A 15,741-nucleotide genomic window follows, 5' to 3' on the forward strand; every position below is an offset into this window, starting at 1 on the left:
TATTTCAATTGACTTGGACAAAGCACTGCCTTTGGAAAAAATTTCCCCAGATGTCAATTCCACTTTTGAAATCCTGGTTATGGTAACCCTAACATAAGGTAAAGGTAAAGGGACCCCTGACTATTAGGTCCTGTCGTGGACGACTCTGGGGTTGCGGCGCTCATCTCGCTTTACTGGCCCAGGGAGCCGGCGTACAGCTTCCGAGTCATGTGGCCAGCATGACTAAGCTACTTCTGGCAAACCAGAGCAGTGCATGGAAACGCCATTTACCTTCCTGCCAGAGTGGTACCTATTTATCTACTTGCATTTTGACGTGCTTTCGGCCTGCTAGGTTGGCAGGAGGAGGGACTGGGCAACAGGAACTCATCCTGTCACGGGGATTCAAACCTCCAACCTTCTGATCAGCAAGTCCTAGGCTCTGTGGTTTAACCCACAGCACCACCCACGCCCCATGGCCTAGGACCCTCAGACCTATGGGACCACCTCTCCCGGTATGCCCCACGGAGAGCCTCAAGGTCCATAAATAGCAACACCCTAGAGGTCCCCGGCCCTAAGGAAGTTAGATTAGCTTCAACACTGGTTCCAGCCTGATGGAACGCTCTGCTTCATGAGACCAGGGCCCTGCAGGATCTGATTTCTTTCCGCAGGGCCTGTAAGACAGAGTTGTTCCGCCTGGCCTTTGGCTTGGAGCCAATTTGATTCCCTCCCCCTCTTTCTTTTTCCATTTTCCTTTCTCCTCCTGTGATGAGGTTGCATTTTAATATTTTAAGGTTTCAGTATTTTAATTGTTGTATTTTAATCTTGTTTTTAAGTTGTATTCATTCAACTTGTTTTTATTATTGCTTGTTAGCTGCCCTGAGCCCAGCCTTGGCTGGGGAGGGCGGGGTATAAATAAAAATTTATTATTATTATTATTATTATTATTATTATTATTATTATTATCACTAACATAGATGGCTTTAAAAGAGGATTTAGACAAATTCATGGAGGAGAGGGCTATTGATGGCTATGTATGCTTTCCACCCACTGTCAGAGGTTCTCATAGGCATCTGATTGGCTATTGAGAGAAAAGGATGCTGGACTAGATGGGTCATTGGCCCAATTCAACAGGCTCTTCTGATTTTCCCATAGAGAACAGTGTGGTGTAGTGGTTAGCATGTCACACTAGGAACTGGGAGACCAGGGTTTCAATCCTCACTCAGCCATGAAGCTCACCAGGTGACCTAGGGCCAGTCACCAAACTGTCAGCCTAAGCTACATCACAGGGTCATTGTGAGGATGAAATGAAGAAGGGATGGGCCATGTGTTCTACCTTGAGCTCCTTGGAGGCAAGGTGTGATGTTGGCATTCCTCTATCTCAAGGAACAATGGAGTGCACCTCCAGGGGTGAAGTCAAACCACTGCGTTAGCAGCACCAAAGTGACCTCTCTGGGGCCCAAGCCTGGGTAGTGCGTAGGGAGGTCCTGGGCTCCCAGTGTGGTCCTCTGAAATTTGCATCAAGATGCCACCTCCCTCTCTTCTTTCAAATCCTTTCCTCAAACCCACTTTCTGCAGAAGAGCCTGGCTGTTTGATCAGACGAAAGGCATCTCTAGTTCAGCATCCTCTTCTCACAGTGATCTATGAGATGCCTCTGGAAAGCCTGCGAACAGGGCACCAGCACACTGGCACTCTCACATTTGTGATGCCCATCTGCTGGGACTCAGAGGCACACCACCTCTGATATTGGTGGTAACACAGCCATCATGACTAGCAGCCATTGATAGCCTTAACATCCGCAAACGTGTCATAATTCCCTAGTTGATTTGGCACGACCCTTCAGAACTCATCTCCTGCTAACAGGGGAGGGAAACAGTGGTCCTCCAGATGTTTGCTGGACTCCCATAATCATTGGTCATGCTAGTAAGGGCTGATGGGAGTTGGAGTCCAGCAATGTCTGGGCAGCCACAGGTTCTCCATCCCTGGTCTATGCTGGCAGGTTGTGGCTCTCCACGCTTTCAGACCAGAGCCTCTGATATCTCTACCTGAAGATGCGAGGGACTGAATCTTCTGCATGCAAAGCAGATTCTCTACCACTGGGCTACAGCCTTTCCCTTGAATAAATACCATGCTTTAATAAATTTATGCTGGCAGGGGCTGATGAGGAAAAACAACATCTGAGGGGCCACAGGTTACCAATCCCACCCATACTAATCTTAATTACAAGCAGCTGATCACATTGGAAGGGCATGAAGACTCTATCGATTATAGCTTGGAGTCTGGCAATTAGCAGAATGGCACGCTAATCCAAGAATGCATGTGGACTAGAGGAGAAGCATGAAGAGAGAGGTTTTCAAGAGAGGTTTGGTTGTGCAAATAATCTCTCTCTCTTTTTTATTCTAACCTCCATCCCACTCCCTTGCGTTCAGTTCTGGGTTGTCCCGCCCTTGAAATGGGGGCCTGCCATCTTGTTATTATTCCCCAGTGCAATGTTTCACCACAAGGAAAATAAAATAGTTTTCCAAAGGCCGCTATCACAAAGGCCACAAGCGCTTCCAGTTAGACTACTCCAGGGGCTGGGAACCTTTTCCTCAACCTGAGGGCCGCATTCCAGTCTGGGAAACCTTCTGAGGGCCATGTGCCAGGGTTGGGTGGGGCAAGAGGCAAAAGCAGGTGGAGAAATGAATGCTTATTTTATCTTCGTCACAAAAGTTCCTGCACACACTCAGACACCCCTCTCTGTCCTCCATCCAGGCAAGCAAGCAAGCAAGCAAGCAAGCAAGCAAGCGGCATTACCAGATTTTGAGGGCAAAATTGCAAGCTGTCAAAAATGCTCAGGCATGAATGTATGCAGTTTTGTGCTTTTGTATTCTGAACTGCCCTGGTATAGAAATATAATTAATACTATAGTCATCCCTCAGGTTGAAGTAGCTTCGGGATAAGTATTTTCGGGTTGCACACTGCGGCGACCCTAAAGTAACGGAGCGCATTACTTCCGGGTTTTGCCGCTCGCGCATGCGCAGATGGTCAAAATGGTGTCATGCGCATGCGCAGAAGTGGCGAATCGCGACCCGTGCATGCGCAGACGCAGGTTGCGTTTGCTTCTGGATGCAAACGGGGCTCCAGAATGGATCCTGTTTGCATCCAGAGGTACCACTGTATCAGTAATGAAGAATAAGAAGAAGAAGAAGAAGAAGAAGAAGAAGAAGAAGAAGAAGAAGAAGAAGAGTCCCCAATTCTTGACTATTGTGGCCTTCCCTAATATGGGGACGGATCTGCCTCTGGAAAACATGGGAATCTTAGCTGGCGCAATGGAGGTTCATCTAGGCCTGCCATAGGAGCCAACTCCCTAGGGGCCGAGGTCACTTCGGGGCCCCCAATAAAATATTTGAGGTGTCTCCCCCAACATTGATGGGCATTGCCATTCAAATGGTGTGTGCAAGCTGTATCTTGTGATCGATTATGCATATTTTATTCAAGTTGGCACCCATGAGCCCAGCTCAGAGCTCAGTGCAGACCTTGCAGCGCACGACTCTACAGCACCCTCCCTGGTAGCTGGCTGCCCAGCCTCTGCGAAGACATTTCACCGATAGTTCCTATTTAACAAGGCGTAAGTGAACAATTGGGACGCGGGTGGCACTGTGGGTTAAACCACAGAGCCTAGGACTTGCCGATCAGAAGGTCGGCGGTTTGAATCCCTGTGACAGGGTGAGCTCCCGTTGCTCCGTCCCTGCTCCTGCCAACCTAGCAGTTTGAAAGCACATCAAAAGTGCAAGTAGATAAATAGGTACCACTCCGGCAGGAAGGTAAACGGCATTTCCGTGCGCTGCTCTGGTTTGCCAGAAGTGGCTTAGTAATGCTGGCCACATGACCCAGAAGCTGTACACCGGCTCCCTCAGCCAGTAAAGTGAGATGAGCGCCACAACCCCAGAGTCGGCCACGACTGGACCTAATGGTCAGGGGTCCCTTTACAGTGGTACCTCACAAGACGAATGCCTCGCAAGATGAAAAACGCACAAGACAAAAGGGTTTTTCGTTTTTTGAGTTGCTTCGCAAGACGATTTTCCCTATGGGCTTGCTCCGCAAGACGAAAATGTCTTGCGAGTTTGTTTCCTTTTTTCTTAAAACCGCTTGAAGAGGTGCACTTGCGACTGACCGTGCTTTGCAAGACGAAAAACCACGCAAGACGAAAAGACTCGCGGAACGAATTAATTTCGTCTTGCGAGGCACCACTGTACCTTTAAATGGACAATGCAGTAAACAGATATTTTCCATGCTGCACGGTTTAGATGCAGGCGCACCACTCACAATTCAGTGTGTTCTCACAGGGTGTCAAATCCCAGTTTCCTGACCCCACTTGATGGAGATGCATAATGTATACAAAATGCAGTGGATGGGGGGCAAATGGCAACAAATGACACCTGACTCCTGAGAAGACAAATGCACACAGCGGGATGAAGGAGAAGCCAAGCCGGCACAGGACAGATTCCTGCAAGTCCCTTACTCTAAGGTCACGGCCCAGGCTGCTTCCATGACGCTGTGTCCTCTACCCCACCTATTGTCCCATATTTCCTCAGTGTACCAACCTAGGCCAACCCCACTGCCGGCAGCATCCAGAGGAAGACAAACAGTCGCTTATCTGGGCTCTACAGGCTGCGTCACCCTTCCCTTTTCTGGGTCCTGCACTGCACTGCCTGTCTAGGAAAATGCTGCCGGGACAAGGCCGCGAAGCCTCAAGGCTGAGCAGTGCGCCACGCAGACAAAAGCTTTATCTGTTTATGTTAATTCAGGGCCCGAGATCTCTGCTGGACCCACACACACAAAAGCAAAGAGATTAGATCGGCCCGGCGGCGGCAAACAGGAGAGCGGCACCAACCACTCACGTCTGAAGATTAACCAAAGCGGTCTGCCTTTGGCGTAAAAAAAAGTTCCCACACAGGAGATGTGGCCTATTCATGCCAGTTTGGGAGGTACTAATGCCTTGCATGGCTCAGCAAAACGGGCGAGCCGCGTGGGCCTTCGTCAGAGAAGGCTTTCTGCCAGTGGGTTTATAGAATCATAGAACTGGAGCGTTGGAAGGGACCCCTGGGGTCATCCAGTCCAGCCCCCTGCAATGCAGGAATCTCAGCTAAAGCATCCCTGACAGAGGGCCAGCCAACCTCTGCTTAAAAACCTCCAAGGAAGGAGAGCCCACAACCCGCCGAAGGAGACCATTCCACTGTGGAACAGCTCTTATTGTCAGAAAGTTTTTTCTGATGTTTAGTCAGAATCTCCTTTCTTATAATTTGAAGCCATTGGATCAAGTCCTATCCTCTAGAGCAGGTTGTCAAACTAGTCCCTATGGCCCACTAGTCGGCGTTTCAGGATTCTAGGTGGGCGGTAGGGGGTTCTACGGCACAAGCTGAATCCTCCTTCCATCGAGCACCGGTGGGCAGTAAGGAAATTTTACCATCAAGAAAGATTCATTAGTGGGCAGTAGGTACAAAAAGGTTGACTACCCCTGGTCTAGAGCAAGATAAAACAAGCTTGCTCCATCTTCCATGTGACCATGAGATATTTGAAGATGAAAGATCTCCTCTCAGTCTCCTCTTTTACAGGTTAAACATACCCAGCTCCTTCACACGCTCCTCATAAGACTTAGTTTCCAGACCCTTGATCATCTTTGTTGCCCTCCTCTGCACACGTTCCAATATCCTTCTTAAACTGTGGTGCCCAGAAATGGACACAGTATTTGAGGTGTGGTCTGACCAAGGCAGAATAGAGTGGTACTATTACCGTATTTTTCACTCTATAAGACACACCCGACCATAAGACGCAGCTAGTTTTAGAGGAGAACAAGAAAAAAAAAATATTCTCTCCCTCTCTGTGCAAGTGCCTCTCCAGAGAAGCGAAGTCAGAACAGCAAGAGGAATCACTGCGCTTTCGCGATCCCTCTTGCTGTTCTGGCTTCTGGGATAGCTGCGCAGCCTGCATTCACTCCATAAGACGCACACACATTTCCCCTTACTTTTTAGGAGGGGGAAAGTGTGTCTTATAGAGCGAAAAATACGGTACTTCCCTTGATCTGGACACTATACTTCTGTTGACGCACAGCGTCAGCTTTTTTTGGCTGCTGCATCACACTGTTGACTCATGTTAAGCTTGTGGTCCACCAATACCCCCAGATCCTTTTCACAGGTACTATGAAAGTAAGCCAGGTGCCCCCCCACCTTATTTTGTGCATCTGGTTCTTCCTGCCTAAGTGCCGAACCTTACATTTGTCCCCACTGAAACTCATTTTGTTAGTTCGGGCCCAGTTCTACAATCTGTTAAGGTCATTTTGAATTCTGATTCTGACTTTGGCAGCATTGGCTACCCCTCATAGTTTGGGGTCATCTGCAAATTTGATGAGCATCTCCTCGATACCTGCTGCCTAACCCTCTGCTTTTATCCTGAGTGTGGTTTCTCCCCCCCCCCTTTTAAAATTTATTTCCCATAAAGAATACTTTATGGAAACTTGCATTCCCATATACATACCACAATGTACAATATTATGCATCTATAAAACACATTCTTCTAAGTGAGCCACAAGTTAATATAAACTTTTGGAACTAGTCTTGGGTTTTCTGAGTGCAGTTTCTGAAGCATTGTTATTAAATGGTTAAATAAACACCTCCCGATTACATGCAGTTAAAAGCTCTGTCAAGTGTAAACTCATTTGCTGTTGACCAAGTTTGGTTTAGTTTACTTTCCTAATGGTAAGGTAAAAGTAGGTCCAGCTGCGGATGACTCTGGGGTTGTGGCGCTCATCTCACTTTACAGGCCAAGGGAGCCGGCGTTTGTCCGCAGACAGTTTTCCCAGGTCATGTGGCCAGCATGACTAAGCCGCTTCTGGAGAACCAGTGCACGAAAACGCTGTTTACCTTCCCGCCAGAGCGGTGCCTATTTATCTACTTGCATTTTGACATGCTTTCAAACTGCTAGGTTGGCAGGAGCAGGGACAGAGCAATAGGAGCTCACCCCGTTGCGGGGATTCGAACCTCCAACCTTCTGATCGGCAAGTCCTAGGCTCTGTGGTTTAACCCACAGTGCCACCTGCGTCCCTAACGGTAAGGTAGTTCAGATCTAAGGTCTCACAAGAGGACTTTGCAACACAAGATCTGAGCATAAGCAACTTCATCATTGTGCTCAGCAAAAGCTGAAGGAGCCGTTGCCCAAATATGAATGTTTCTGTCCACAGTTTTGAGCTGATGGGAGTTGTACTCCAAAACCTCTGGAAGACACCAGGTTGGGGAAGGCTACATTAAAGAGTTTGATGTGATGCAGGACCTGAGCGCAAGAGCACTCTCTGTGTGATTCCCAGCATCTGGCAGTCAGAAAGAGGTCAGAGAGGGAAATGTGAGTCTGTGTAGGAACCAGTCTACTTCACAAAGGTAAAGTTCATGTTAATTGCTTCACGCACTTTTATTTGTTTAAATTGTTTGCACTGTGTGTTAAATGTAAGCCCCTGCCAATCACGGACATGTGGCCCCTAGAAAGCAGCCCAGGAAGGAATGCGCTCCCCTGGCTGAAAATTCACTCACCCCTGCTCTAGCAGTTGATGCAAACAGCATCTAATCAGGAAGTTTCATTCCCAGTCTCCTTTTTAATGGTTTGGGATTCAGTTCCCACCTGCCCCTTGCCATTTTCTGTGGGTGCTTAACCCAGTTCTGTGGGTGGGTGGGTGGGTGGGTGGGTGTTGGGGGGTGTATTATTCATAGGGAATAGGAATGGATGGGAACAGGCAGTGCCTCTCACTTTTCACAGTCCAGATCCCCTCCCAGTTTATCTTTGCTCTTGCACTACTTGGCTGATTTTTGCGCCGCCCGCCTCAACTTTCTAAACACTTCAAGAAGGAATCCCTGTGATTTCCCCTTTGCTCCACTTCCTCCATTCTTCCCCCTCCTCCTTCAGAAAGTGTAGAAAAATCTGCAACTTTGCAATTTCTCTTCCCTCTCTCTCTTGCACCCTGGGTGCTTTCCCAGCCCCAAAACTTTAAACTATTTCCTGTGAGCAGAACCTCTTCTTCCCTTCCTCACCAGGCAGCATGTGTGCCGGTGAAACCACAGCTTGGTTTCCAAAGCGTGAAAGGTCAGATAGTTGAGGGCAGGAGCAGGGCGTTTAAATCACTTTCTGGGGAGGATCACTATTCACTGGACAAGGCCTCTTATGTGGGTTGGGCAAGAGTCCCAATTTTAATCTCTCCAGTTCAGCCACCCGCGTGGGGGTGACCACTGGCTTATCTTAATGGGCTGTTTTAGGATTACTTGATTTGTATTCACTTCAGTTGTCCCCGTGTACCAGAGTGGGGAACCTTTCTTAGCCCGAGGGCCACACACCTTCCTGGGGGCCCACATACAAATACAGTAGTACCTCTGGTTATGTACTTAATTCGTTCTGGGGGTCTGTTCTTAACCTGAAACTGTTCTTAACCTGAAGCACCACTTCAGCTAATGAGGCCTCTTGCTGCCGCCACTGCACTGTTCTCATCCTGAAGCAAACCTGAGGTAATATTTCTGGGTTAGCGGAGTCTGTAACCTGAAGCGTCTGTAACCTGAAGCGTATGTAACCCGAGGTACCACTGTAGTGAGTGAGGCCTTGTTCAGTGGATAGTGATCCTCCCCAGAAAGTGATTTAAACGCCCTGCTCCTGCCCTCAACTATCTGACCTTTCACTCTTTGGAAACCAAGCTGTGGTTACACCAGCACACATGCTGTGTATTGTTTTGGGAGGTGTGAATTTGCTAGACTTGGCTTTAAAAGTGAACTGGATTGACCTCCCAGAGGTGTAGCATGATGGGGGCTGGGGGAGCTGTCACCCCAGGTACAGTTTTTTTTGGGGGGGTGCAGGGTGTCATGAGCTGTTGTGTCCTTCGCAGCTGCCCTCCAGGTGGAGGATGCCTGAGATGGACACAACAGCTCACGGCGCCCTGCAAGTGCCGCTCAAAGCGACTGTGGGCTCAAAGAGGGCCAGAATCGATGAAGTGAACATGTGTGAGGGCCAATCAAAGTTGCTGAGCTTTTTTTTTTTAGGATTTTACCCCAGGACATATACTGCCACAGGGGCTGAATTCAGTTGGCCGGTGGCCCAGATTAGGCCCCCGAAACAGACTTTGGGCATGTCTGGAGTATGGGGAAATTGACAGCTCCTGTTGTCCCCTGGAAGGCGGAAAGTGAGGGCTGGCTCGGCACAGACTGAAGTTGGCAAGGCAGCAACTCATGTGCCCAAAGTGTTTTTAACTGGAGCTGATGGGAACATGCAAAGTGGTTTTATATTAAGCCAGACTATTTGTCTTCCTTGCTCAGTATTACAAAAGAATTTCAGAAATAGACTGGAAAGAGAAGTTGCTGAATTGCAACCTATTACCAAACTTCAAACCATGGAGAGATCTGGTCTGAATAGAGACATTGGATTCTTATACATGATATAGCTGTTTTTTAGCCATCTCACCCCTTGCTTTTCCCTGTAAGACCAATTGCAGTCGTTAACAGGTTTACCACACCTATCAGCCAATCACCCATTCCCACCATCCTTCAGAGTAATACCCCTCCCCACCCTCTCACTATATACAGTGGTACCTCGCGTTAAGTACTTAATTCGTTCCGGAGGTCTGTTCTTAACCTGAAACTGTTCTTAACCTGAGGTACCACTTTAGCTAATGGGGCCTCCTGCTGCTGCCACACGATTTCTGTTCTCATCCTGAATCAAAGTTCTTAACCTGAGGTACTATTTCTGGGTTAGCAGAGTCTGTAACCTGAAGCATCTGTAACCTGAGGTACCACTGTATAAGGGTCTGGTGACTTCTGTTTCAGTGTATCTGAAGAAGTGTGCATGCACACGAAAGCTCATACCAATAAGTAACTTTGTTGGTCTCTCAGGTGCTACTGGAAGGAATTTTTTAATTTTGTTTCGACTACGGCAGACCAACACGGTACTTGTAACTTGCTCAGTCTTGTTGATTCTAACTGGAAGCAGTCTTCAATGGCTCTGGCAATCATTTAAATGAGAGATGCACTGGATTGAGCCTGCGGCAGTCTGCATACCCAGAACATGGTCTTCCATAGTGACACTTCACTATACATTTGAGCCCAATGCCCCTCTTCCCTAGATTTCCTTGAGTAGCCAACCCTTGCTCTTTTCCAACAAGGGCTCTGATGCTTTTAAGTACTGTGTGATAAGCCAAAATTCAGCAAGTCAAGGTTTCTGCAGCATGCGGCAACAAGGGCAGCTGACATGCAATCACAGGTGCCAGGTGGCCCCCAAGATTGAAGGGGCCCGGTGTGCACATGTGATGTCACACACATGTCCAAACATTGCGCAGGCTGGCGCACCCTTCTGCTAGGCTTTGCCAGTCCCTGCAACATCAGGAGATGCTGTGCAGGCTGCTGCAATCTCACTCTGGTGCAGCCTTCTCCTAGCTGCAAGAAGGCTCAACAGGGCCTGGCAGGCCATGGAATATTGAGGGGGGGCAGCCCTCTCCTTGAAAATTAGGGGGGACCTCAGCCCCTTCCTTCCCAGAGGGTGCCCCTGCATGCAACATTTCTGCTTGTTGCAGAGGAGCCCCAGCAGGAGGGGGGGGAAATGAACTAACTGAACTGAACTGAAGACCTTATGGTGCACAAGATGCATAATTCTAATAATCTATGGACTCTGACTTTCATCATCTCTCACCATTTAATGGCATCTGACACCTGAAGCGCCACATGTTCCCCATTCTTCTGGCAGAAACTATTGATTAAGTCCTATGTCCATGTGGATACAATAATAGTAGGCAGCTCATAAGCATAGTTCTAATAGATCAAGCCTGTGGCCCATCTAATTCAACATCCTTTTCTCAGAGTGGCCAGCAGGATCTGAGAGCAACAGCAACTTTCCCCACAGCAAATAGTAATCATCATAGCTAGTAGCCATTGGCAGCTGTACGCTCCAGGAAATGGTCTAATTCTCATTTAGGCTGCTTTCAGAGTGTGGCTCTTTTTGTGCAGGTATCAATCAAATTTCTGCAAATTCAGTTTGTGAAATTATAGTTGTTTTGGGGGCCTTGCACAACACGTTTGCTGCCCCCGAAAAGGTTAGACCAAAGTGATGGGAAAATGCACTTGAAAATATGTAGGTAGGGATGCATGGATCTGTCAGGTTTGATTCTGTCAGTGTTTCATCTTTAAATTTAGTTGGCCACATTTCTCCAGCGCTTTGCGATTTTTATGAAAATTGGTCAGTATTTTAGTGCAGATTTCTCCTAATAAACATGTTTGTGTGCAGTTTTGACTGATGTACAATTTTTTGCAATTTCCCCTAATAAAATATTTTTTTGTATGCTTTTAAAAAAACTAAACCCTTTTTATGCACACTTCCCCCTAATTTATACATTTTTGTAAACATTGTTTGGTTGGAGTGCCACATTGTAAAATTAAGATAATTGAGAATTTCCATTCTCATCTTCTTTTGGAAACTGCAAATTGGGTGGATTCACTTTTAAATGAACTGAATCAAATTTATCCCCGCTCCTTAGTGTGGGGTAACACACTGCTACCTAATGTCCCCACAAACAAATCCGGATGAGTGTTCAATAAACAGGATGCTTGGGAGCAGCACCTATGTGGTTTTCAGAATCCACAAAAGATTAACCAAGGTTTGGTTCCCTTAGCTGTATTGAAATTTCTTGAGTTGGTATATTATGTATTAGCTTATTGACCTTTCTCTTTGCCAAATGATGCAGATAGCTCAGTCAGTAGAACAGGAGACATTTAAAAACAGGTCATGGGTTCAAACCCCAAATTGGGCAAAAGGAGTCCTGCATTGCCGGGGTTGGACTAGATGACCAACGAAGAAGAGTCCACTCAGTGAACTTCATGACTGGGTGGGGATTTGAACTCTGGTCTTCCAGGCCCTAGTTCAGCACTCCTGCCACTGTATCATACAGGAGATAGTGGGCTTTGAACCCAGGACCTCATGCATGAAAAGCAGGGGCTTATGCACCGAGCTGTGAGCCACAGAGTTTCCCATTTTGGTCTTATCGGTCCAAGCATCCCACAATGCAATTCTTTGCAAGGACTGAAATAAGCGTCCACTCTCCGTGTGATTGACTTCCAAGTCATCACCTTTTAGGAGAGGGTTGCAAGTAACTGAGAAGGGTGGGAAACATCCCAAAACATCTTTTTTATGGGGTCTGAGAATTTATAGAGGCAGCTGTCCCCTTCTCCACAGTCCTGTTTCTTATCCTACCTGGCTCAGTTCAGAATTTTGGCATATAAAGCTCTAAACAACTTGGAACCAAGTCACCCTGCATATCCCTGCCTGGCAACTGTTTTCCTCTGATGGACCACTTCTGAGAGCATCACATGGCGCACCAGAGACGCACACTTAGCATGCACACTTGGCATGCACTAGAGCCTGGGTTTTTAGTGTTGCAGCTCCAGCCCTCTAAATTACGTTACCAGCCGAAATTTGGCAAGCACCATGTGTCTTAGTATTAAGGCCACTACTGAAAATATTTTTATTTTAAAAGGCTCTCTGTAAAATATGATCCAGTTTTTAAATGGAATATGAATTGTACAATTGCAGAGACAGTCTTTTATTTGACAGTTTTATTGCTTTTAGTTGACTGGGCCTGTAACCTTTCATTTTTTTTCTTATTGTATCCTGTTTTGATGACCTTTGGCTGTGAAGCAGATTATGAATTTGTAAACAATAAACAGAATAAACCATGCACCATGTACTGTCATGGAGACTTCTGAATGGGGCCAATTTCTACTGGCTCTCTGTATATCCACTAGGAATGAGAGAGATAAATTCAAATTTGTTTGCATTTTCATGAGAAACTACCTAATATGCACTTTTCCATCCAACATGCAAACCGAAACACAGTTATCTTTAGAAATTCACACTTCTCTGAATTCTGTGATGCAACCAAACACCATGTGCCAAAAAGAATATATTAAGGAAAGTGTGCATGCATGAAAAGTGTAGAAAAAAACATACAAAACATGCCTTTTAACAGGAGAAACTGCTAGCATAAAAGTATGTCAAAAACGGTATGCAAGAGAGAGTTTATTAGGAGAAATTCGCGTTAAAATTCTGGTGACCTTTTTAATTAAAACACAAAAACAAAACCAGAAATGACTACAGAAATATGGAGAACTAGATTTAAGATGGGAAGAATGCAAAACTAACAGACACTAGAACGGACAGATTTGTCCGTTTCTGACGGCAACCTGTTGCCCTTTGAGAGATAAAGCTGGAAGTTCTGGGCACTCGCCCCCTTCTCCTAAGCTCCTCCTGGGAAGATTCCCTTCTTCTTTATTTTTTTAACTTTAACCCAGACTTGGACCAAGCAGTCCTTCAGGTAGAGGGATGCCCTCTGTGGAATAGGTCATATGGCCATTCTACCCCCCCCCCATCCCACCCTGCTTTACAGTTATCCGGTTGATAACTAAGGGAAAGGGATGTAGTTCAATGGCACACAGGAGTGGAGCTGCTCATGTCCCCAAGCATGAAACAAAACACTGAGCTAAGTCAACCTATGTTTCAACTTGGTATGAAGAAGCTTCCTACGTTCACTTTGGAGTCCCCTCGTCCCCCAATCTCTCCCTAAATAATTATTTTCCCAGTTTTACGCAAACCGGCAAAGTTAAGGCAGCAACCCAAGAACCAGTTGGTTTATGAAGTTGTGGCAGCCGCTCTTGCCACCTGTCTCCCCCTCAGCACCGCCAAAGAGAGTCACTTACTCGCTCCTGCTGTCACAACGCTCCAGGTCAGAAGGAGGACCGCCAGACACCGTCCCGTCTCCATAGCGCCTGGAATCCTTGCTTCTTCTCCTCTTCTCTCACTCCTCTTAGCCCGTGTCTAGGAGCAGGGGTGATGGAGGGCCGCTGTCCGCAGGGCTGTGGTACTTGGTGAAGGGACACGGGAGAAGCAGGCGGCTCAGCTCTGCCCTTCTCCAATCCAGCCTTGGTCCTGGTTTCCAGGGGGGTCGGGAGAGGCAGCAGGGAAACGGGTTGGAATCGAGATGCCTTTGTCGCAGAGACTCTCGCTGCGCCTCCTCGGAGCTCCCACTGCTTGAATGTTTGGAACTGGCTCGGCTCAGCCTTGATGACCAAGCGAGGCAGGAAATCGACTCCCTTTGGAGGGAGGCTTGCCAAGAACTCGTCTCTGCCAAAACAGCAAATAGGAAATGCTGCTGGCTCTCTCTCCCACCCACTCCCCCGCCTCCCTCTCTTTCTCTCTTTGAAGTTCTTCAAACGATGCGGGGAGTGGGGGGCGAAACACAGCAGCTGATCGCTCACTGACAGAGGGAGACCCTCGGATGTGGTCTCTCTCCCCCCTTCCCGCAGAGAAGCAGCGCAGAGTCTTCACCTTTTGGACTGTCTGGGGATGAAGACTTGACCTGGTTGTGGGGTGGCCACATTCACATCAGACATTCACAGCTCTTAGTCATTGCTTGCCCTAAGGAGCAGTGGGAGCTGCAGTTTGTTAAGGGTGCTGAGAATTGTGAGGAGATACCCCTCATTGTTGTTGTTTAGTCGTTTAGTCGTGTCCGACTCTTCATGACCCCATGGACCAGAGCACGCCAGGCACTCCTGTCTTCCACTGTTTGGTCAAACTCATGCTGGTAGCTTCGAGAACACTGTCCCACCATCTCGTCCTCTGTCGTCCCCTTCTCCTTCTTCTTTCCCAACATCAGGATCTTTTCCAGGGAGTCTTCTCTTCTCATGAGGTGGCCAAAGTCTTGGAGCCTCAGCTTCAGGATCTGCCCTTCCAGTGAGCGCTCAGGGCTGATTTCCTTGAGAATGGATAGGCTTGATCTTCTTGCAGTCCATGGTACAAATCCCAGAGTTGTCTGGAAAGAGAAATTGAGTGTTTAAACCACTCCCAGAAGCCCTTGGGGGAAGCTGTGACTGTTAACATGGTATCACAGCACTTTAAATGTGTGGTGTGAATATGGCCTAAGCCTTGTTTGCAAGGTATCTGGAGCAAGGAATTAAATTAGGGCGAGAAGTCAGAAACAAAGAGACAGAAGCAGGCACATTGTTTCTCTGACCAGTAGGGTCTGACCCATTTGTGCAAACAGGGCACTGCCCTACCAACCTCATCCTACCCTCAGTCTGCTCCCACCTGCATGACCTCCTACTTAAAACAGTCCATGGGGTGGCATTGCCGGTCGGCTCCCTCCTCCTTAGACTCAGGGTTGCCCCTTGTACAATTCAGCAGGGAGAAGGGTTAAGCAGACATCTCAAGCGTCCCGAATTATCTGGGACATCCCAAATTGGCAGAAGATGCCCCTGCTTCTTCTCCCAATACCAAATGTCCCAATTTTGCTTCCCCCCGCCCCCCGCTGGTTGCACCAGAGTGAAGGAGCAAGATGCAGGCATTTTTTCATTCTGCTGTGGCACAAGTTCACAAAGAGGACCAAAAAATGGAAGGGAAACTTACCCTGACCTCGTCTTCCAGAAGTTCATCTGCAGTGCCGAGGAGGAGGCAGAAGCAGATCCAGTCTGTGCCACATCAGGGGACGCAGCGCAGGCCAGTGCAACCTTCCCCAGGCCGCTTGGGCCTGAGCTGTGTCAGGAGATGCAGTGCAGGCTGGGCTGGCAAACTGCACTGGGCCACGCTGCTTCTCCCAATAGGGCGTAGGCCCAGCGCAACGTGCTGGAAGGTCAGCCCAACCTGCGCTGCTTCTCCCGAGGTGGTGGTGGAGGAGGACTACTGGAGAAAGGTAGGTGGGGTGGGGGAGGGTTGGTGACATG

The 15,741-nt window shown here is 47.9% G+C and overlaps 1 protein-coding gene across 2 annotated transcripts in view; it reads right to left on the reverse strand.

Annotated features, from left to right (window-relative positions):
- Positions 1-14,188, reverse strand: part of ENG (endoglin) — a 52,637-nt gene extending 38,449 nt beyond the window's left edge. The window contains exon 1 of one of the 2 annotated variants that reach the window (XM_083721762.1): positions 13,723-14,188. In XM_083721762.1, the coding sequence (XP_083577888.1) occupies positions 13,723-13,786 (64 nt within the window). In that variant the 5' untranslated portion in view covers positions 13,787-14,188. The remainder of the gene's footprint in view (positions 1-13,722) is intronic. The other variant, XM_083721763.1, reaches the window with a different exon arrangement.
- Positions 14,189-15,741: the final 1,553 nt, after the last annotated feature.

This window comes from Podarcis gaigeae (genome assembly GCF_964106915.1).
Source record: "Podarcis gaigeae genome assembly, chromosome: Z".
NCBI lineage: Eukaryota > Metazoa > Chordata > Lepidosauria > Squamata > Lacertidae > Podarcis > Podarcis gaigeae.